The sequence below is a fragment of the Anabrus simplex genome, chromosome 4 (genome assembly GCF_040414725.1).
Source record: "Anabrus simplex isolate iqAnaSimp1 chromosome 4, ASM4041472v1, whole genome shotgun sequence".
Taxonomy (NCBI): domain Eukaryota; kingdom Metazoa; phylum Arthropoda; class Insecta; order Orthoptera; family Tettigoniidae; genus Anabrus; species Anabrus simplex.
The window spans coordinates 132,580,408-132,603,749 of record NC_090268.1 but is presented as its reverse complement, the minus strand read 5'-3'; the positions used below and the strand labels follow the sequence as shown (position 1 = coordinate 132,603,749).

General features: G+C 38.4%; 1 protein-coding gene across 1 annotated transcript in view; it reads left to right on the top strand.

Annotated features, from left to right (window-relative positions):
- The window catches only part of PIG-U (phosphatidylinositol glycan anchor biosynthesis class U), a 52,551-nt gene that overhangs the window by 23,722 nt on the left and 5,487 nt on the right, over window positions 1-23,342 (top strand). The window contains exons 4-6 of the mRNA XM_067146305.2: window positions 6,005-6,257; window positions 6,824-7,095; window positions 11,948-12,090. Of these exons, the coding sequence (XP_067002406.2) occupies window positions 6,005-6,257; window positions 6,824-7,095; window positions 11,948-12,090 (668 nt within the window). The remainder of the gene's footprint in view (window positions 1-6,004; window positions 6,258-6,823; window positions 7,096-11,947; window positions 12,091-23,342) is intronic.

Below are 23,342 nucleotides of genomic sequence, written 5' to 3'. Positions count from 1 at the left end.
TTTTGCTTTGAATTCGGCGGTTCATGAATCTCATAAGTTCACTCCAGCTTCCTTGATGTTCAAGTTTGTTCCCAACACGCCGCTCTCTAACCTCTGGTCTCTGAGTGACATTCTACCCGAGACAATCGATCCGGATAATATTAAAGATCTTTGGAAGAAGGCTAAAGCCAATCTTATGGTATCTCATGAAAAGGTTAGGGAAAGGTATGATCGTGGACGGAGACCCACCCCTTTGAAGGTAGGTGACCAAGTTATGGTCAAGAATTTTGTTCCCGCGGGCAAGCTTGCCCCCAGATTTCATGGGCCATGCATCATTCTCGATTTTCTTACGCCGGTTACATTGTTAGTAAGCAATCCAGCCACCGAGAGGATATTTAGGGTTCACCTGTCCCAGGTGAAACCGGTGTAAATTTTGTTTCAACTTGCTTCATATAATTTGATAGGAATATGAAGGTTATATTTTTTTTGAGTTCCACTCTTAAGGCATTCTGCTCCTTCTATTTTATTTTATATGTAAGCATTTCTGTGAAACCTCCCCCGATTTGTTAAACTGCCATCCTGTCCTTGCCACGGCCATTACCACGCTCCCGTCTCCTGCTCCACTACACACAGTGGCTGGCTTAGATGAAATGCCATGGATATCTGCACGCCGCTGGCCCCTCAATCTCTCTACATGCCTGTGCCCTCAAAAGAAACATGATGGTCCAACACAATTCTGCCGCCTAGCTTTAATGTTTCAGTGCCCCCGCAGCCGCACGGCGCCGTGCCGCAACTGGGTTTGAGGAAGGGCCCCCTCGGCCCCAGCGAGGACGACATGTGCACGGCGAGCCGGAGCTCTCCTCCCGGCCAAGGCTGATGTGCGGCGCACGACCTGCTACTTGCCCGGAGCCTGTATATGTTCACCGCGGGCGCGGCGTGTTTCAACACCTCTGCTCCCCTCATAGTGCGGGCGAGCGGTATCTCAGGGTACTTGAGGGGTCCGAGCGGCCTCCTTTGGACGCAAGCTGCAACGGCCGGTCTGGCCATCCAACTTCATTAACATCAACTACATGAACAGTTACTATAAGCAATGACTACACTTGGGAATTCAACAGCAATATTTGGTGGACATTGCAAAATTTTTCATCACCTTTAAGTATTAAAAGTTTATCTTCAGAATTCAACTTCTACAAATATAAAGACTTTACTTCACCTGCAACAACAAAATTTTGAAACTGAATCAAACCAAATTAAGAAATCTTATAAATTTTTTTGGCAATTAATCTCCATATCTACATCAAAACTTGGACCTTGTTTTCAAACAATTTCATGTGTCACCCCGGGAGGAACTTTTGGGGGGGGAGGTCTGTACCGGGCGGTACACCTCCACTCCGCTAATTTAAAATGTGCGCCTGTTGAAACTCCTCTGCTGGAGGAAGTCTGAACTTTATCTACGCTATTAATTCTCTACTTTCTCAGAAGATGTCACCACGTGGAAAATTTTGAGTTTTTGAACTGTCATTTTTGATGTGGTTTTGTTTCGCTTGAAGTAAGAAGTGTGAACTTTCTCTTCTAAAGGACACTACTGAAGATCAACAATAGTGCAACCTAGTGCGGAGTCAAAGAACTATTTTGTTGGAGAAATTTTTATTTCAAATGTTTGTTCCTTGCTAAATTTCTTTCAGTCTTTGGTTAAGTTGGCAATATTTACCCCTTCTTCCCCCTTGTTTTAAATCTAGCCTATCCCGAATTTCTTGAATTAATTTTCCACCAATTATGTGTTTCTTCTTAGTATTGTGTAGGGGGTTTATTGATCTACCAATAAAATCCTCGTGGGAGGGTGTTTTCATTCCCCTAACGCCTAGAACCTTCTGCGAGAGTATTTAAACTGCTGATTTTAGGGTCTCCGAGCCACTTCTGTTCCATCTTTCAGTGTATAAAGTACATAGCAGGAGGCGGGAAGCGCCTCTTTCTTCGGCAGCGGTCAACAATAAGGTAATGGCCGATTAATTAATTCTTTCTTTGCTAGCTCAGCAGTTTAACTCTCGGGGCGGGTGCGAAGCGTTCCACCATGTAACCTTTTCCTAAAATGTAACGATCTTTTCTTCTATTCTCTTTTAAGCTGCATATTGGGATAGAGAGTGCTAACCCTCTCGAGCTCCCACTCACATTGTCTTGAGGTGAACTTATTTTCTCAACCTATTCTTCGTTAACGTAAAACAAATTGTTTCTTTCTAAAGTCACCTCTGTAGTATGGGATTAGCCCTGGCATTAGTGGCCTAGAGCCAGATTAGGTTTTAAAAACAAGTGTATTAGGAGTGCAAGTTCGCCTCCTCTCAAATTGTTATTTTAGAGGTCATGTAATTGCCCCTTTTCATTTAATAGACCTCAGTAGGTTGGGTATTTTACCCCTGTGTCTATGTCCAGTGAGGACAACGTGAAGGTGGAGTTTGGTGTGGCCTGGGAGAGGCTTAAATTTTGAGAGCGAGTGGCTCTTTTTGAAAATTGAGTGTTGTATGCCTCGTGGAGGCTTTTCAGTGTAATTTGGAGCAAGTGCTCCTAGGTATGAATGGGGTTTTCTGCCCCTCTGTTTAAACTCGTGTTTGGGGTAAAACTGAGCTTATTGCCCAAGCAGTGTAAAATCAGGGCGCGAAGCCCAATTCCTGTAAATATTGTAACTACCCTTTTTGATTTGCTACTTTGTACCTGCCATGCTTGTTATTTCTTTGTTTTTGAAAAGAAAATATAACCTTGTTAAATTTTAAATTAATTTTGCTTTCGTAGCTGGAGACCTATTCACACCCGCACCTTCTTTCACCTCTACCTACCACGGAAAACTCCGTAACAATTATTATTATTAGTAACATTCTGCTTCCATTGCTAGATAGAAATAATACTACAGATACTTAAACAAAAAAGGGAATCTTTTGCCTTATTTCCCCGAATCCAAAATCGAAACAAAGTAAACCTAATCTAAATAACCAAGGGTGCTTAAACTACCAAACACAAATGGAAATACCTATTCAATGTAAAATTTAAATAAATATCACTAATCTTGATTCAGATTAGTGATATTAATTATTCTCTGATAAGTCATGGAAGTCACTGTATCTTAAGCTCCTCATATCTTTCTATTTTCACATAATGTTATTGACTTGATTTCCTTCTATAGCCTACAGTTTGTGTTATATGTTTAGGTCTGTATGTTTGATAGCTTATGTCTTTTTAATGTGCTAGTGAATTTTTTTGGGACATTAACCATAAAATTATACATGTAAATATTTGTTGACATGGTTGCTATGTTATTAGTTAACTTTGCATAGAAAATAAGAATATACATTGACTGCTGTGAATTATTTTCAGTGTTATTTTACTGAGTCAGAATTCTTAGCAGAAGACATTATGATACATTATTGTACATACCAGTGACAGGGTTGGTAGTAGTGGTTATTGCTCAGATGTTATTAATGCTTGTGATACTGCTAAATACAGGCTGAGTTAGAAATACAACTATATGTTTATTTGATTGCTTATGTTTAATTATAACTCTTACAGATAACTCTGTTAGAAAGTAAAGGACTAACACTATCAATACACAACATTGCAAAAAAACATCAACAATACCGAGTCACATAATTTCTTCAAACTGTTTGCCGTACATCACATCATAGTTGACAGTCCTTTGGAAAATCACTCACTGCTTTCTGATACACATGACCAACAGTATAGCATGAATTTCTTCCTCAGTTACTGTTTTCAGCATGTCAATGTCTCATGGTTTTCGAGCGCAAACTTTCTCCTTCAATGCTCCCACAGCCAATAATCACAGGCTGTAAGATTGGGAGAGCGAGCTGGCCGTTCTGTCGGCCCTCTCCTTCCCACCCACCTGTTTGGTAATTCGTGATTCAAAATTTCCCTCACTGCAGTAGCATAGTGAGGAGGTGCACCATGCTGCTGGAATACACAGTGTTGGTGCTGAACACTTTGCATCACTGGCACCACAACTTCACTGTTAACCAAAAATTTGCATGCCTAGTAATCCTTCCCACACAATCATTGCCAAAACTGTCACTGATCCACATTTCATACGTTTCTCTTCGATAATTTTAGGATTTCCTCTGGTATAATAACAACAGTTGTGTCGATTAACGTTCCCATTAATCTGGAATACAGCTTCGTCTGGAAAATGTGATATTTTGTACCATGATTCATCAATTTCACATTGCCTTAACACAAATTCACACAGTTGCAACCGCATGTCAGAGTCACCTTCAATCAGTTCATGAGAACGAATCGGCTTAAAAGTTCTGTACTTCTCACATCTCAAAACACGAGACGCACTGGACTGACTGATGTCAAGTTCACGTGCACCTTGGCGTGTTGATTTCCAGGGGCTGTTCCCGAATGCTTCCACGATACTTTCTGTTGTTGCTGCATCAGTGCTGCTGCAAGATCTTCCAGGAGGTTTTCCCTTCTGAATGTTTCCCAGCAGTCATTGTCTCCACTTTCTCCCAGTCGACGGTAGCAATGTTATGTTAAAATCATGTTTCGCGCATCTCACGATCATTCTGAAAAGCAATCGCCCATGCAGCTACGGTAACTGTGGGCTAATAACTTGTGCTCCTTAAATGACTCTTATTAAAGAAACTGAAAGGAAAGAATGCCAGATGGATACACGATTTTTAGCACAAAACGGAAAACTAGAATTGGATTCTGGAATGTCAGAATTATGAGGGAGAGCAGTAGATTGAGACAGGTTGCAAGAGAAATGACTCTCTATAGATTAGGCACCCTTGGATCAAGTGAGGTTAGACGGTCTGACTTTGGTGAAGTACAAACATCCAAAGCTTCACATTGCTTTATTCTGGAAGAACAGGAAGATTGTGCTGAACGCAGAGATAGTATAGGACTAATACTAAGCAAGCAAGCAAAAAGGAGCATGATCAGTTTGCAAACAGTATCTGAAACGCTCATGACAGCCTGCTTCCAAAGTAATATTTGCAATTTAACCATTATACAGTGCTATGCGCCTACAGAGGTATCTGATCCCGGACTAAAAGAGGAGTTCTAACATTTACTCAACGAAATGATTAAGGGAACAAGTAAGAAGGACATTATTATAGTTGTGGGTGATCTAAGACACTGAAGTTGGAATGAGTTATGAAGGATTGGAGCAAGTGTATGGGTGTTCATGGACTTGGGGAAAGGAATGAAAACTGAGAAGTGTTCACCAACTTATGTTCAAATTATGACTTGTTTATAGGAGGCACTATATTTCTTGCTTCTTGTTATAATTTAGAAATGCAGTTTTATGCAGCATATTTCCTCTCCTCATCCTGCTCATTGCTTCAAAAGCAAACCACTTTGAAGTATAAACTTCGTCCGCTCCCGCCCCTGACTTCCGACTTTTTGGAACTTTTTGCAATTCTCAACTGTACTGGGAGCAGATAGACGCTAGGTTTTCCTCCCGGGAACAATTATAGATAATTTTGAGTTCCTGGAAACTATAATACCAATATAAATTGGTCTGTTATTGGACATTATAAATTTTCCAGCTAACTCATTCCTGGTTGCCAGTGTTTCGCCCCTGTGTGCTAAGCTGGGCTCATCAGTTGGTACTTAGCACACTCACCAAGATGCTTGGCTAATGCATACCATGGAGGCCACTGCGTAGGCTACTTGGAACCACCGGCAGTGCCAATGCACTATGAGAGGCTTTGTCTCATTACCAAAAATTGATGCCTGCTTGGCCATTAGATGATATAGATGTTGATTCACATAGGGAACCTTTGTCCCGAATGAGTTAGCTGGAAAATTTATAATGTCCAATAACGGACCATTTATATTGGTATTATAAATTTACTAATTCGGAACAAATATTTTAGGTTTCAAGTTAACTAAATTAAAATATATTTTCTAAGAATTGTGTTAAATTGTGTAAAATTAATTATTTTATTTATATGTCTATACTGTTAGAGACTTGCAGATAGATTATTTATAATTATGGTTCTCTGTTTTATTACAGGTAGACGGTTGCCATGCTGTCTCTCTCTGGCTTTAGCAACTCTTCAGTCTCTGTACCCAGTAGTGCTCATTGTGCCGGCAGCAATATATATTGCTCGCAGGAAAACTGATGTCTTGTTGGGACAGAAATCTTCTCAGAGGTGGTCCGTACTTCTGACTGTGGTCACTTTTCTTGCAGCATTAGGATTTCTTCTCTGCATATCTGCACAATTGGCAGGAAACTGGGCATTCCTGCACTCTACATATGGATTCATGTAGGTTGAACAATTTTAGAATTACTGTAAATATTTTATACATATGAGCAAGGGAATTGTGAGAAGTAAATAACATACTAGTTTTCTGTAGAGTATTTATCCCTAGTACTTGAAACATTTGAATGGAAAAAGTAGTAAATACAGGTTGTTTTTAAATATGCCTACCATATGTGTTATTCTTGGTTCTAGCTTTTAATAAATGTTATTGGTTTTATGTACATCTGACTACTTTTATGATTTTTGGAGATGCTGAGGTGCCAGAATTTTGTCCCATGGGAGTTCTTTCACGTACTAGTAAATCTGTATATAAAATGTATGGAAGGAGATGGCAATTGCTTAACTCGTTAATTTCATAGTGTGGTCTTGATTTATTTTTAAAACACTTTTCTTAGGCAATTTTTCCATCCGTAAAGCTCTAAACTTGTATCTTGTGTCACTCATGAAGGCATATGAATTTATTCTTTTGTGACATATTGCCATTTATTTTTAATGTTTTTGTAAACTTGAGTATTTTGTGATTGCACTGCTTGGAAAGTCTGAAATTCTAAATGTGTTATTTATTTCAGTTTGAACGTTCCTGACCTCCGGCCTAACATTGGTCTCTTCTGGTATTTCTTCACGGAGATGTTTGAACATTTTCGTTTATTGTTTATATGTGCATTTCAAATTAATGCAACGCTGTTGTACCTCGTCCCACTTACGTTACGTCTGCATACGGAGCCAATGCTACTAGCTGCTAGTCTTACTGCCCTGATGGCCATTTTTAAGTCATATCCTTGTCTTGGAGATGTGGGCTTCTACCTTGCACTTCTTCCAATGTGGAAGCATTTATTCAATTGTAAGTATGCGTATAGCTTTTAATACTTTCATATTGGGCCTTAGTTATTTATTGAGATTTTTCTAGAAGGATAAATAGGTATTTGGCCCCTTGTTCATAGAAACACTTTTAACTTGGATAATGTTTTACGTTGTAGTGAAACTTTGTTTTTATTATGTAACCTGAGCACTGAGCATATGCTTCATGGAATGATGTTTGAGTTGTCTTTTCTGCCGAATATTTTTAGTTAAAGGTGTGTGCATTGCATGAAAATTTATTCGGGAGGTTATATTTGTAAATGAAAAGACCCTGTACCATTTCTTTTTCTTCTTCTTCTTTTTTTTTCATTATTGCTGATCTCAATTTTATCTCTTCCTTCTGGTATAAATAGATAAATGTCAAAAAAAGTTTAAACTATTTAGTCATAGTTTCTTCATGTTATTTTTGTTCCTCCTGCCTATATCTGTTTTTTTTCCTTTCACCATTTTGTCACTGGCTATGGTTTTTTTTAATATGTCACCATAGCTATGTAATATGCATTTTAAATTATTTCTTTAGCCTGTATTGATATGATATAATAATAGACTAGTTGACAGGACAATCACGTAGCATGTGTATGATGACATTTTTGTCCACCCCTCACATCGTTTCCCAGGTTCTGAAACACAGAAGTGGGCATACCTCCCCTGTCAATGACTTGTCAGGTCATATTTACTTCCTTGCTATCTGTGGCCCTGTACCTTTTTTTTTTTTTTTCATTTTCATTATTGCTGATCTCAATTTTCTCTCTTCCTTCTGGTATAAAAGGAAACCAAGTACTGTATCAGTTAATATTCAAAAAATACTGACAGATGTTCAAAACCTTTAAAATGTTGCTGGAATGATCTCTATAGCAACTCTCTTTAGTCTATAGTCTATAGAGCTAGTTACTGGCTCTTGGACTGAAAACCTTCACGTGACTGCCGTTGATATTTCCCTTATTTTTCATTTTATCAGGAAAAGGTATATAACAAATCACCGTGAGCTATTTTCATGTAAAATCAACCATAAGAGAGATCATCATCATCATCATCATCATCATCATCCTAAACTATCTCCAGTTTCCCGGGTGTGGTATATGAGCCTCCTCCATCTCATCCTGTCCTTGTACCATTCCTCCTCCACCAACTTGTCCCAGTCATGACCTCTCAGCAGTACATCATTCTTAACTAAATCTATCCTTCGTGGCCTTCCCACGGGTCGTCTTCCTTCTACTCTTCTGTCAAATTCTTTCCTGGTAGATCTGTTAACTGGCATCCTCTTCATGTGACCAAACCACTTCAATCTTGATGTTTGAATCTTATTGAGGAGAGAATCATCTTTTCCTTCTCCTTCTCTAATTTTCTCATTCCTAATCTTGTCTTTCCTGGTTTTCTGGATCATAGTGCATAGGAATTTCATTTCAGCTGCCTGGAGTTTGGAATTATTTCTATTGGTCATTGTTGTGGTTTCGAGACTGTATGTAAGAATTGGTGTATAATAGGACTTGTACAATGTCATTTTTGTTTTCCACGATCCTACTACGCTGGCGTAGCAGGAGGAGAGGTGATACTCCCACGTGGCACGTCCCAGGTGGCGGATAGGGGGGTCCTAACCGGCTTGCCGGTGGACTTGAGGGAAATAAAATACCTCTTGCGGACCAAACACATAATCCCCTGTGGGTGGGGGACGCAGACGAAGAATACACCCACAGTATCCCCTACCTGTTGTAAGAGGTGACTAAAAGGGGCAACTAAGGGATGATTATATTAGAATCATAAAACTCCTTGTGATTAGTACCACCACGTGAGGAACACCATGGGTCGCTTTACCTTGCGCGTAGTACCACTATGTTAGGTACCAAATAGGTTTGTGATTAGTAGCAAACGAGAGCGCGACGGCTTTTACAGTACCTGTGATTAGTAGCACTATATGAGCGACACCATGGCATGGCGGAACCCAATGGTTCTGGCTTGCCTATGGTTAGTATCCAGTATATGAGGAACACCACAGGATAGTACAAGTCCCTGTGGTTAGTACACTTAGGTGATGAACACCATAGGTTTGCGTTGCGTTTCAATGGTGCCCCATTGTACGAAACACAGTAGGTCTGTAATACATGTGCGAATTTCATTACCTGTGAGTAGTACCATAATGTGTGGAATACCGTGAGTCTACGCTACTCTTGATTAGTACCGCAACTTGACAAATACCATGGTTCTACTTTGCTAGCAGTAAGTTCCATTATGAGGGGCCGATGACTTGGATTTTGGCCTCCTTTCGACTACAAGCGTCATCGATTCAGTATCGTGCTATAGAAGCAGTCCCTTGGTCAGTAATACTATTGTTTTACGCCAGCTTCTGTGCACGTGAGGCACTGTGGGTCGGTTCCACTGATCGTTTTAAATTCATATCCATCCGTCCATTCACTCTTCGTCCTCACGTTTTGAATTGTGGTCAGTGGAGGATTTGGGGTTTAAATTTGTCATTTCATTTTGTACCATTAGGGGCCGATGACCTAGATGTTAGGCCCCTTTAAACAACAAGCATCAATCAATCAATAATCATTTTTGTTTTCATAAGTATTTGCTCATCCCACAGCAGGTGTCTTACCTGGTGGTAAAATTGTGTTGCCTTATTGATTCGATAGTTCACCTCATGTTTTGCTAGGTTGTCATTTGATAGAACGCTACCCAAGTATTTGAAAACTGGAATGCTGTCCAGGTGGGCTTCATTTAACATGACTATTGGTTCTGCTCCTTCCCCATACACTTTCATCACCACAGTCTTGGTCTTACTGATGTTTAAATCATATTTCTTAAACTCCTCATTCCAGCTTTGCATTCTCTCTCCCAATTCCTATTCTGAGTCACTCCAGATCGCAACATCATATGCAAATGTGAAGGCTTTGATATCTCCATGTTCTTTCCTTGTAATACATTTCATTACTACATCCATCACAATAATAAATAGAAGTGGTGACAATGAGCTGCCCTGCTGCACTCCTCTCTTTTTTCAAACCAGTCCGACAAACCACGTTCTACTTGAATACAACTTCTATTACCACTGTACAACATTTTCACTTTGTCTATGAGGCTCGCACTTGAAGTTCTTTCATGCATTGCCAAATTCTTTCCCTTGGTACACTGTCGTAGGCTTTCTCAATGTCCAAAAATATTAGAAATAAAGGCTTGTTCTTCTCCCAGTATTTTCCCATTAGCATCCTAATTGCAAAGATAAGGTCTGTAGTTGACCTTCCTGGTCTGAAACCATACTGCTCTTCTTCCAAAATTGGTTCAACAATATTTCTGATTCTAGTCAGTATTATTTTTTCCAATATTTTCAGGACATGAGACAGTAGTGTAATACCACGATAATTAGTACATTTTTGTCGGCTTCCTTTCTTGAACAGAGGTACAATGATGCCCCAGAAATAGTATTTTCCTCCCATATCTTGTTGAGCAGCCTGTAGAGCCTTTGGATTCCTGGAATTCTTGCCGCTTTCAGCATATCTGTACTTAGTTCATCTTTGCCCGCTGCCTTTCCTTTCTTCATGCTCTTGAGCGCATTTTCAACGTCAAGTCATGTAATTGGTGGTTCTGTTGTGGTTCCTCGACTTGGCTCTCCTCTATCCATTGTTATGTTTTCTGTATCTCCATTCAGCAACTTTTTGAAATAGATCTTGAGTTCCTGTTAATTTCTCCCTCTTCTTGTGCCAGAGTTTCATCATCACATTCTATTGCTTTTATGGTCTCTTGATTCCTTTGCTTGTTTTTCACTACTCTGTATAGCAATTTCATATTTCCTCTACTCTCCTCTTCCAGTTTGTCTGCAAACTCATTCTATTTCTTCTTTTTTTCTTCCCTTACAATGTTTTTTACAACAAGTTTCTTGTTCCTGTATACTCCTTGGAGTCCTTGTATTTCTTGTTCATTGCGTTCTTGTCCCTTTTTTGTTTTTCCTTGTCCAGTGCCTTCTTTATTTGGTTTCTTTCTTTCACCACTGTTTTCACTCTCCACCATGGTGTCTCCTTTTCCTTTTGATGGAACTTGTAACTCCACCAAGGTTTTTGGCTTCTCCCACAAAGGTGTCTATTAAAAGCTTTCCACTCTTCATTAACGTTGGTTACTTCACCCTTCGACAGACTCTGTTGAATCCTTAGTTTGTATTCTTCCTTTATTTGGACTCCTTGCAACTTCCAAGTTTTAACCCTTGGTTTTTTAATAATAATTTTCTGCGTTTCATTAGTCTTATGTTTGAAGCAATCTGTGGTCACTGTCCATGCTTTCATTAGGGATGACCTTTACATCTGTGATGTACCTGCCACCATCTTTATTCGTGATTACATAGTCAATCAGTGTTCTATACTGGCCATCCCAACTGTACCTTGTTACTCTGTGACTGTCTTTTTTTTTGAAGAATGTATTTTTGAATATAAGATCATTTCTTCTGCACAGATCAATAGTTGTTCTCCTTCTGGGTTCCTTTGTCCAAATCCATGTGGACCAATGATGTTCTCGTATCCAAGTCTGTCTACCCCAACTTGCGCATTTAGATCTCCAATGATAATAACGTTTTCCTCATTAACTGAATCTTCCAGGTCTTGCTGAAATTTCTCTTTGTCTTCCTCACTGCAGCCTGTTTGTGGGGCATACACTTGTATGACGGTGTACTTAGTGTTTTCCAGTTTCATGAACATTTTAATGATTTTATCACTTTTTTGGATAACTTCAGCTGTAAGAGAGATACATCGAGTTTTATGCTTTAGCCCCCTTCTGAAGTACCCCCATTCTAATTTTTTTTAAATTGTAATAAAGTGCTCAAAATTACAAGTGATTTTTTTTATCTTCTCTAGATATGCAACAAGGCTTTATTGTTGGTTGCTTCTTCCTTATCACATCGGTTCTGGGGCCTATTGTGTGGCATTTGTGGATATACTCCCGGTCAGCTAATGCTAACTTTTATTTTGGTGTAACCCTGGCCTTTGCAACTGCTCAGGTGAGTATCTTTTGATGTTGGATGCAGAGCTAGATATAGTGCTGTTTAAAATGGCTGTATGGTGTAAACTTCATTCAACATTTGGTACGAAACCTGTTTAAAGTTCATTTAAAACAGATTATATGAATACTGTAAAATATAGAATTTTTTTGTGAGAAGCAAAATTTGTTCATGCAATTGTATATTGTATACTTTGCCATTAACCCTTTAACTGCCAACGCCAACTGGCCGAGGGGGAAAGAAAAAACAAGAACGCAACTGTTCTGTATGCAGAAAGATTAGTACTAGTCAAGGTGGTAAATGGAAAAAGACCAGATATATGTATTTGTAAACAGTATAAGAAGGGTGTACACCCTTTGTTTCTCCCTGAGCACATTTGCTAGAACACGTCATAAACATGTATAAATATTAGTAAATCGTTTCTTCTATCATATTTTTAAAGCAAAAAGTGAATTTTTGAGTGTTAAGGTTTTGTGAAATAGACATAAGTAATCGTTTTGTACTTAAAACGAACCAGGTTCTGCAGCATTTGTATTACATTTCGTGTTAATGTAATAATAATAATAATAATAATAATAATAATAATAATAATCATAAAAATATTGTAACTGTAATATTGTACATAAATCTCTATTTTTATATATGACATAGGAAACATCAACTCTCTAAAATAATGCAGCTTTTGATACTAAAAATATTTTTTCTTAATGTTTTTGATCATGAAATACTTTTTTTTTTTTTCAAAGAAAGAAAATATTTATTTGAATTATCACTTCATAAAATAAACATTTTAAAAAATAAAGGTGCATTAATTTACATCAATAAAATTCCTGAGGTATATCTTCAAAACGAAAAAATGCCCATCCAATTTACATGAATTGAACAGAAGTTATTACGAATAATTTACTGCAAGCTAAAAAGCGTTCATTAGGCCTTGGCAGTATAGGACATGAGGCTGGCGGTCAAAAGGTTAATACAAATCCTAATTTCTAATTCCTAATAATGTGATTTTGGAACTTGAAGCATAGTGAAGCAAGATACTATTATCATCAATAAATAAATTGTCTTGTAATGAGTTGCAGTTCTTCTATTACTTAAAAAGAAAGGGGAGCAAAAAATAATGGCATATGGCCTCTGAGAGGTCTGGTATAGGTCTTTTTCTAGTAGATGGTCTGTAGTTGACCTGCTTGTCTTATGACGGCGATGGGATAGGAAAGGGCTAGGAGTGGGAAGGAAGCTACCATGGCCTTAAGGTAGAGCCCCAGCATTTACCTCGTGTGAAAATGGGAAATACCGAGCGAGTTGGCCATGTGATTAGATTCGTGTAGCTGTGAGATTGCATTCAGGAGATAATGGGTTCAAACCCCACTGTCAGCAACCCAAATTGTGGAATACATAACTGAATGAACAAATGTCTATTCTCTTCAATGCTGGCTCATTAAATCTGTAAATTTTTCAGAAAGAAAAGTCATGCAGTAAGGGTTTAAAATGAATAAAATTTACTAGTTTTCATGCCTTTAAAGTTAACGGTAGTGACACAACATTGCTTCTGTGGATTCTTTACATGATTGAAAGCTGAAACACCCCTCAAGTTTTTTTCCATTTATATAAATAAGGCATGTATCAGGAAGTGCAGTTGAAACATACAGTGTGGTATCTTCTGCATGTTCCAGCATAGTCATCACCACCATCATTTTCCGTCTCCCAGCTGCAGCCAATCTATCCTACCACAACTGTTGCTCCTTAACTGTGTTCCAATCAAAGTGCCTTCTGTTCTTAGTCCGGGTATACCTCTTGTTGTTCTTTCAATTTTAGCCTCATCATCCGCTCTTTCATCCTCTTAACATGTCAAAATCATCACAGTTCTTTCTCTCCATTCTGTAGGAAAGCTTTTTCACTCTGATATATTAATTTCTTACTCTGCCCATCCTTGTCTTTTCTGTCATACTTAAAAATTTAATTTCAGTTGCCTAGATTTTACTCTCCTGTCTTTTCATCAGTATCCAGGTCTCCGCCATATATGTCAGTATGGGACAGTAATAAGTTGTATACATTATCTGTTTACATGTCCTTCTTCTAGATCAAGTTCTTCACACTCCGATTGTATGCTTTTATTGATCTCTTTGTCCAACCCAGTATCCTGCATCATAGTAATTTAATATTCATGAGAAATATAAATTACACAAAAGGAAGTTTCTGACAGAAATGGAAACTATGCAAAAGAAAAATATAGACAGTGATGATAAAAACAATACAGTAGAAGTCCACTATAGTGAGTACGGCATGTAACGAGAACCCCGTTATAACGATAACTTTTGTCCGTCCCTTCGAAATTCCTACGTTAAACTGTGTATTATCCTTCGGTTACAGCGAGAAGCCTATCACTGACGCATCCGTTATTACGAGCGATTATGCACGCTCGATTTTTTCCGTTGCCGATATTTATGCACCCAGTCATTATACTGCATGCGATCCATCATCTTCGGTACCGTATCGTTTTCTCGTTATGCCCACCAGCGAGCTCTCTCATCGACGTTAGAAGGCAATGTCGGAATCGATTAGTAATACCCGTCGACTGCTCTTCCGCGAGGAAAATGAAAGAGGAGAACATGTTTTCGTAATAAATGTGTAAATAACGTGTTCGATAACCGTTGTTAATTACATGTAACTAATCTCATTATTAGACCTGTATTGAACTATGCTATGATATACTAACAATTTGTTGGTTATTTTGATCCACCTTTTCAATACAAATTATTTTTTACATGTTTCGCTTTTATTCACAAGCATCATCAGCCTATACAGCCTATAATTTGTATTGAAAAGGTGGATCAAAATAACCAACAAATTGTTAGTATATCAAGCGTTGTTAACTCGTTAAAGATAAACGCTGAATAAACGATCGCTTACTTTTAATGCTAAATACCTCAATTAAGTAAGTATGAGATAGGCCTACACCTCAAGATATGGCAGAGTACATCATTGATTACGAGGTTAGTTCATATATTATCGCGTCCGTTAAATTACGGAAAGGCTATTTCATGTAAATTTATAGCGAGAAGGTTATAATTTCTCTACTTCCGCTTGAAGTATGTTTTCATCATACATATAGTACAGATAAGTTAGGATATGTGACGCTATTTGAATAATAAAACTGAAACGTTTGCCACAAAATGCTATCGATCATCTTCAGTACGGTATAGTTTTCGTGCTGTGTGCATTTGTGAGGCCTCTCGTCAACATTCAAAGGCGATATTGGAGTCTATTAGTAATACTCAAGGTAATACCCGTCGACTGCTATTCTCAAAAGAAAATTCGAAATGAAAGAGGATAACACATTTTTGTAATAAATGAGTAAATAACGTGGCCGATAGCAGTACTTAACTCGTTAAAAATAAAGGCTGAAGTAAATGATCTCTTAATTTTAATGGTATACCGTATGCTGAAATTAAGATATGGCAGGGAACATCACTGATTTTAGAGGATAGTTTATATTTTCTCGCGTCTAGTTAAATTTCGAAAAGCTATTCCCATGTCAAATTTTAGCAAGGAGGTTATCATTTCTGTACATGCGTTTCAAATAGGTTTTCATGATGCATATACAGTTAGGTTAGGTGATGCCGTTTGAAAAAGAAAACTGAAATGTTTGCCACAGGAGCATCTGGAGTGATACCGTATTTCTCCGAATCCAAGACGATGTTTTTTTTTTTTTCTCTCAGAATCTCATGTGAAAAATCAAGGGTCGTTTTTTATTCGCGGCCTGATAGTAATGAACACCACTGGCAACCACCGCAGAAACCCCGCTGTTTCTTTTCACTTCTCACCTTAGTTTTGCCTCTCAAGCTTCAGAGGACTACAACGTGCCCTTTACGGAGTGGGAACTCCGCAGCGCCCTAGCGCTTTGCAAGGACACATCTCCTGGACCGGACAACATCCATAACCAGATGTTGCAACACCTTAGTGATGATAGTTTATTATATCTCCTTCGTGTGTTCAACCGAATCTGGATGGAGGGTGATTTTCCGTCTCAGTGGCGAGAGGGCATAGTCATTCCTGTCCTCAAGCCTGACAAAGATCCTAAGTATGCAGGAAGTTACAGACCGATTTGCCTTACAAACTGCCTGTGTAAGCTGTTTGAGAGGATGGTTAATCGGCGACTCGTGTGGTGTCTGGAGAAACAAGGACTCTTGTCCGAGTACCAATGTGGATTTAGAGCCGCTCGATCCACCACTGACCACTTGGTACACCTGGAGAGCTCTATCCAGGATGCCTTTCTCCGCAAACAGCACTTGGTAGCTGTTTTCTTTGACTTAGAGAAGGCTTATGACACCACATGGCGATATGGTATTCTTTCAGCCCTGCATCAATGGAGATTCTGAGGTAACTTGCCGGCGTTTATTGCGAATTTCTTGTCCCTCCGTCTATTCCGTGTCCGAGTAGGGAGGACATATTCGCAATACCACGTACAAGAAAATGGAGTCCCACAGGGATCGGTCCTTAGTGTCACTCTGTTCGCGATTGCCATCAACGGCATTGTTGCTGCTGCTGGTCCAGCAGTTATACCGTCGCTATATGTGGACGATTTTGCTCTGCACTATACCTCGCGTAATATGGCAGTCGCAGAGCGGCAATTACAACACGCTATTAGGAGGGTGGAGCAGTGGACCTTAGAACATGGCTTTCGGTTTTCTGCCGCAAAGACCTCTGTTGTCCACTTTTGTCGTCAACGTACTCTTCACCCCCATCCTGAGCTTTATTTAGAAAACGTCGTTCTTCCAGTTGTTGACACTTACCGATTTCTTGGGCTCCTTTTTGACAGTAAATTATCGTGGGAGCCACACGTGCGGCAGTTAAAAGTGCAATGCACTAGGAGGCTTAATATCCTTAAGTTTCTTAGCAGCACTTCTTGGGGGGCTGACCGCACGGTGCTCCTGCGATTCTATCGGGCACTGCACATCCTTACGGAGTGTATGGACCTGGTCGATCTGCGCCGTAGTCTTAACCTTCCGAGTACTATCTCCCTTATCTTGCGTGATGACGACCAGTCAGCAGACCTCGTCGTCCGCTTTATGAGGGATAGTGGACTGTTTTATCTTGTGTGATGCTGTCCTTTGTCCTAGTGTTTTTTGTGTCACTTTCGCTTTTATCCCATGGACTTCATTTTAGTTTGTGTTGCGTATTTTAATGTGTTATTTTAACGTCTCCCCTAAATTATGTACTACCAGGCAATGCCTTATTCTTTTGTTTTCCTGTATATTCTCTTATTTTATTAGAAAATTAGGCATTGCGTATTAGATCCACTGATTGTTTTAATCTCACCCTCATTTTTCTCCATCATCATTTTTTTAAACTTTAGTCAGTAGATATGTTTTAAAATTTTAACATCATCTCTCATGTCGTTTATCTCGTTCCATTAGGGCCGATGACCTTCGATGTTAGGCCCCTTTAAACAACAAGCATCATCATCATCATCGTTTCTTTTCACACACACCCCCCCTCCTGCACGCGCGCACACACAAAACTCGTTGACAATAAACGACCACCTCTTTATCATAGGCCTACATCGCTAGCCGCGGCGACCGGTCGTACAGTGCCTATGTGTAACATCACTGGATATCGGGAAATAGTGAAGAGAGAATGACATTCTATTATCCTCTACAAAAACGTTTCTCAAATCTGCAGAATGGCATCAAAACATGCTAGCCTTCGAATTCTTAGAAAGGCCACGGCTACTCAGTGGCAGAGTTATAACACGTCTGCTGTACCTGACTTGTAGTAAAATTAAGTTTTATAGACAGCAGGAATATTTTTGTGATGGATCGTCGTATTGTAAAGATACATGGAACAGGTATTGCCGGGAAATTTTCAACGGATTCTCGTCGATGTTATGATGTCAATTTTAAATTAATGTCTATTAAACACTTGGAAATGTATAACAATTGTGCAGCTGCAAGAAAATACGGCATAGGCCTAACTAAAGCCAATATTAGGCGTTACTGTGAAGACAAAGATAGCTTAAAAATGCTTACTGCACAAAAAAATGCATTCAGTGGCCCGCAACAAGGACACTAAATAAGTCGGAGATGAAATTGTGAGGTATGTGCAAAAAAATGCATAGGTGGAATTGTCATACCGCAGCACAATAAACTCGTTCGTTGACTTTCAAAGTCCGCGATCAAGACCTATACATCGCTAGCCGCTGAACTTGGCCGAATCTGACAAGCAAGACGTGCGTGTAGCGGCAGCCAGTTATATCTGATGCTGAGTGAAAGTAACAGTTTTATAGAAAGCAAGAATATTTTCCTGATGGTTTGTCATATTGTAGAGACGCATGGAATGTGAATTGCCGGCAAATTTTCAACGAGTTCCCTTCGATATTATGATGCCAATTTTAAGTTAATGGTTATTAAACCTGCTGAAATAAAGCATAATTGTACAGCCGCAAAAAATCACTGCATAACTAAAGCCAAGTTCGGCGTCTACAGTCTAAAAATGCGTACTGTATAAGAAAGACATTCATATGATTTTACAAAGCACTTTTTAAGCCTGATAATTTTTTGAAGGGAAAAGTGGGGGTCGTCTTGGATTTGGAGAAATGCGGTAATATATATTTTTTCAGAATGAAATTAGACACAAACTTTCATGTAGTATTGGATTTCGAAAAACAACAAACAAGTAAGCCGCAGTGTGGATATTATCCGCGAAAACTCAAATTTTGAAGAAAACTGATTCCCATTTCATAGTGAATTTAATGTGTATGGGGGTTTTCCCGACTTTTGCAAAAAATCCGATATAACGACAATCCGCTATAGCAAGTAAATTTTTTGCCGTTATGAATTCTCGCTATAACGGACTTCTACTGTAGGTACATGTAAGTACAGTACTTACCTCTTGTTAATCATGTTCAACACATACATATCTTGCATATACTGTACAGTGTCCTGTGTCCTGCAAACACACTGATTTCTTATATTTGTTTCACAGGTAACAGTAATATTTTGTTATACTGTTCACAGCCAGTGTCAACTGACAAACTTTGATCTTCTTTCAGGATATTAGGTCAGGGGTGCAAATAAGCTACACCCACATGCCCTGCGCATCAAAATTATTTCATGTATATGATCTTCATTTTGGTCCATATTGATACAATTACAATATAATAAGAGAAAGGATCCACCTAATCAATGCATAATTGATTCTGTGATTAATTATACTTCACAGTGTGGTGTGGGACTAGTTTTGACCAAGTACCATCTGCAGCCACTCATGTAAAAAATTGACAAAGTGTTGAGTGGGTATGTGGGAAGCGGGGAGTGAGATTTCTAGATCATAATGGGCGGGTAGGAGATAAGGATCTGCGCTCAGATGGCCTTCACTTAAACTGCAGTAGGAAATTTGTTTAGAAGGGTTGTAGGGAGGTAAATTCAGGGAAACTGCGTGGTCTAGGGAGCGTTGATAAGGGTACAGGGATCTGGAATTCAAGTAGGGATGACATAAAAATGTTAGTGTTGAACTGTGGAAGTATTGTAAAGAAATGGATAGAGTTCAGTAACTTACCAGATATGGTAATAGAAGTTGAATCATGGCTGAGAAATGATATAATGGACGCAGAAATTTTTTCACGGAACTGAAGTTTGTATCGTAGAGATAGGATAGGAATGGTAGGAGGGGGAGTAATCATTCTGGTGAAAGAAGAATTTCTAAGCTACGAAAAAGTTAAAGGTAACAAACATGAAATTCTAGGTGTACGGCTCGTTTCTAAAGATAATAGGCAACTTGATGTTTTTGGAGTGTACAGACTGGGAAAGGGTAGTACTGAAACACCATAGGTCTGCGTTACCTGTGTGACGTTCAATACTTGTGAGTAGTACCATAATATGTGGATTTTGGACCCCTTTAGACAACAAATATTACCAATTCAGGATTGTGCTTTGGAAGCAGCCCTTTGTTTTAAGATAGTCAGCATGTAAAGATTGTTGGTTGAAAGAATAATGTCCAGATAGGTGATTAATACTAAAGAAGTATTAACATTTACCTATGATAACGAACTTTACAATAAGATGAAAAACCTACCTACAACCTGTTTTCCAGTCATTGACCGGGTCAGGAATGTAATGAATGAAACATATATAGGCTGTTATTGTAACCTTGGGAGTGGCGACCCCATTGTAATAAGATACAAAAGTTAAAAACTAGAAAAGCAGCTGGAATTGATAAGATTTTGGAGGATATACTAAAGACAATGAGTTGGGATATAGTACCATATCTGAAGTACTTATTTGATTGATTGCCTGAAGACCGAGCTCGATAGCTGCAGTTGCTTAAGTGCGGCCAGTATCCAGTATTCGGGAGATAGCAGGTTCGAACCCCACTGTTGACAGCCCTGAAAATGGTTTTCCGTGGTTTCCCATTCCCGTCCCATCGTTCAGAAGACCTATCTGTGTCGGTGCGACGTAAAGCAACTAGCAAAAAAAATATTTAAAAAAAATAAAATAAAAAAATTGCCTCAAGGAGCTATACCAGATGTATGGAGATTTGCTATAGTAGCCCCTGTGTATAAAGGAAAAGGTGATAGACATAAAGCTGAAAATTACAGGCCAGTCAGTTTGACATGCATTGCATGTAAGCTTTGGGAAATCATTCTTTCTGATTATATTAGACATGTTTACAAAATTAGTAACTGGTTCAATAGAAGGCAGTTCGGGTTTAGGAAAGGTTATTCCACTGAAGCTCAACTTGTAGGATTCCATCAAGATATAGCAGACATCTTGGATTCAGGAAGTCAAATGGATTGTATCGCGATTGACCTATCTACGGCATTTGATAGGGTAGATCATGGGAGACTGCTGGCAAAAATAAGTGCAATTGGACTAGACAAAAGAATGACTGAATCGGTGACTATATTCCTAGAAAATAGATCTCAGAGAATTAGAGTAGGTGAAGCTTTATTTGACCCTGTAATAATAAAGAGGAGAATCCGTCAAGGCAGTATTATTGGACCTGTATGTTTTCCTACGTATGAGTAAAGAAGTAAAATCAGAGATAAAGCTTTTTGTGGATGATGTTATTTCTGAATAGAGTAGTGAAAAAGTTACAAGATTGTGAGCAACTGCAAAATTACTTCAATAATGTTGTGAGATGGACAGTAGACAATGGTATGATGATTAATGGGGTTAAAAGTAGGGTTGTAAGTTTCACAAATAGGAAAAGGCCTCTCAGTTTTAATTACTACATTGATGGGGTGAAAGTTCCTTTTGGGTGTTAATATAAGGAAAGATCTTCATTGGGATAATCACACAAATGGGATTGTAAATAAAGGGTACAGATCTTTGCACATGGTTATTGAGGCTATTTAGGGGTTGTAGTAAGGATGTAAAGGAGAGGACATATAAGTCTCTGGTAAGACCCCAACTAGAGTATGGTTCCAGTGTATGCGACCCTTCCCAAGATTACTTGATTCAAGAACTGGAAAAATGCAATGAAATGCAGCTCAGTTTGTTCTGCATGATTTCCGGCAAAAGAGCAGCGTTAAAAAAATGTTGCAACGTTTGGGCTGGGAAGACTTGGGAGAAAGGAGACAAGCTGGACTCTCAAAAAACCATTATTTTAGAAAAGGTATATGTTGCCCAGTACGGACTCAATGAAGCAAATGCTTGTCTCAAACAAATTGGAAACTATTCTAAGCAACAAACAAAACACTCTAAATAGCAAACTCACTCACCTAAAGGCTCAAACCCAAAAGACAAAGACCAAACTGCAGAAATCAAAAACATTAACCCACCAATAAACAACACTCATCTTACCGTAAACCTGTCCAACGTGCATTTTTCAGAAGATGAATTAAACTTACTTAACAAAGGCCTTAAATTCAAGGCCCAATGCCCACAAAGAAAAAGACGTAACAAGAATCGCTGAAGTTGAGTCTAATATTGCCAAACTTCCCATTGAACAACAAAATGACACGAGATACAAAACCAAGTTTGGCGAATGAAATAAACATAAATTCAACACACATCAATGACAAACAAAATAGTTACAAAATAAATAAAACAGAATGATGTAATTGTCACAAAGGCCAATAAAGCCTGCACCACAGTAATAATGAACAAGAATGACTACATTAATAAGACTGAAGCCTTTTTCACATATAAACAAGGATCCCACAGCCCGAATCCAACGCAATCTTAAGACTCTGCTCAAAAATTCATCGTTTTTACTAAATGAACGGGAAACACAAAAATTAATAAACATGAACCCCAATATACCAACAGCCAGAGCACTACCAAAAAATACACAAAACAGAAATTCCCATCAGACCAATCATCAGCAGTAAAAATAGTCCACAGTTCATACACAGTTTTCTTAGAAAACATTATAGATTCCATAATAATTCTTTACTAAAAAATTCAACTAATTTTTGTGAGAAGTTACAAAAATTTAAAGTACAATCAAATCGCATCTTGTGCTCCTTTGACGTTTGCAATATTTACTCGAAAATTCCAAGAAGAGAAACAGTTAACATCATTAAAGAAAATTTAACTAAACACGGCCATCTCTGCGTAATGGGAATCGATGATTTTATCAACATCTTAAATTTCGTCCTCGACAACAATTTTTTCACCTTCAATAAGAAAATATATCGTCAGAAAGGTTTATCAATGGGAGATCCTGCGTCTGGCATCTTAGCAGACATCTATCTTGACCACTTAGAACACACAAAAATCAAAACAGAAATACAAAGTTTAAGTCTATGGATGCGCTATGTCGACGACACGTTTAGCATCATAGACCAAAGTTTCAACAAGAGTAAAAATATTTGTGTAATATCTCAACTCATTAGATCAAAAGATAAAATTCACAGTAGAAGATGAAATAAATAGGTCCATAATTTTTTAGACATTACCATCACATGAAAAGATAACAGCTTTGAATACTGCACTTATAGGAAAACAACTTTTTCACCAAACACAATAAAAAACAATTCATTACATCCCAACACTCAAAAACAGGCAGCCTACTATAGCTTAATACATCAAGCGTTTAAAATACCCCTCACATCTAAACACCTCAACAAAGAATTACTGTACAATATATAAGGAACATAGCCAAGTTCAAGGAGTTTAACATAGAAATGATCAATGAAATAATAAGAAAAATTAGGAATAAACAAATTTCAAAATTAATTCCAGAGAAACAAAAAGTCTAAATTTGCCACATTTACTAACGGTAATCCTAGCATATATCAAATTTCT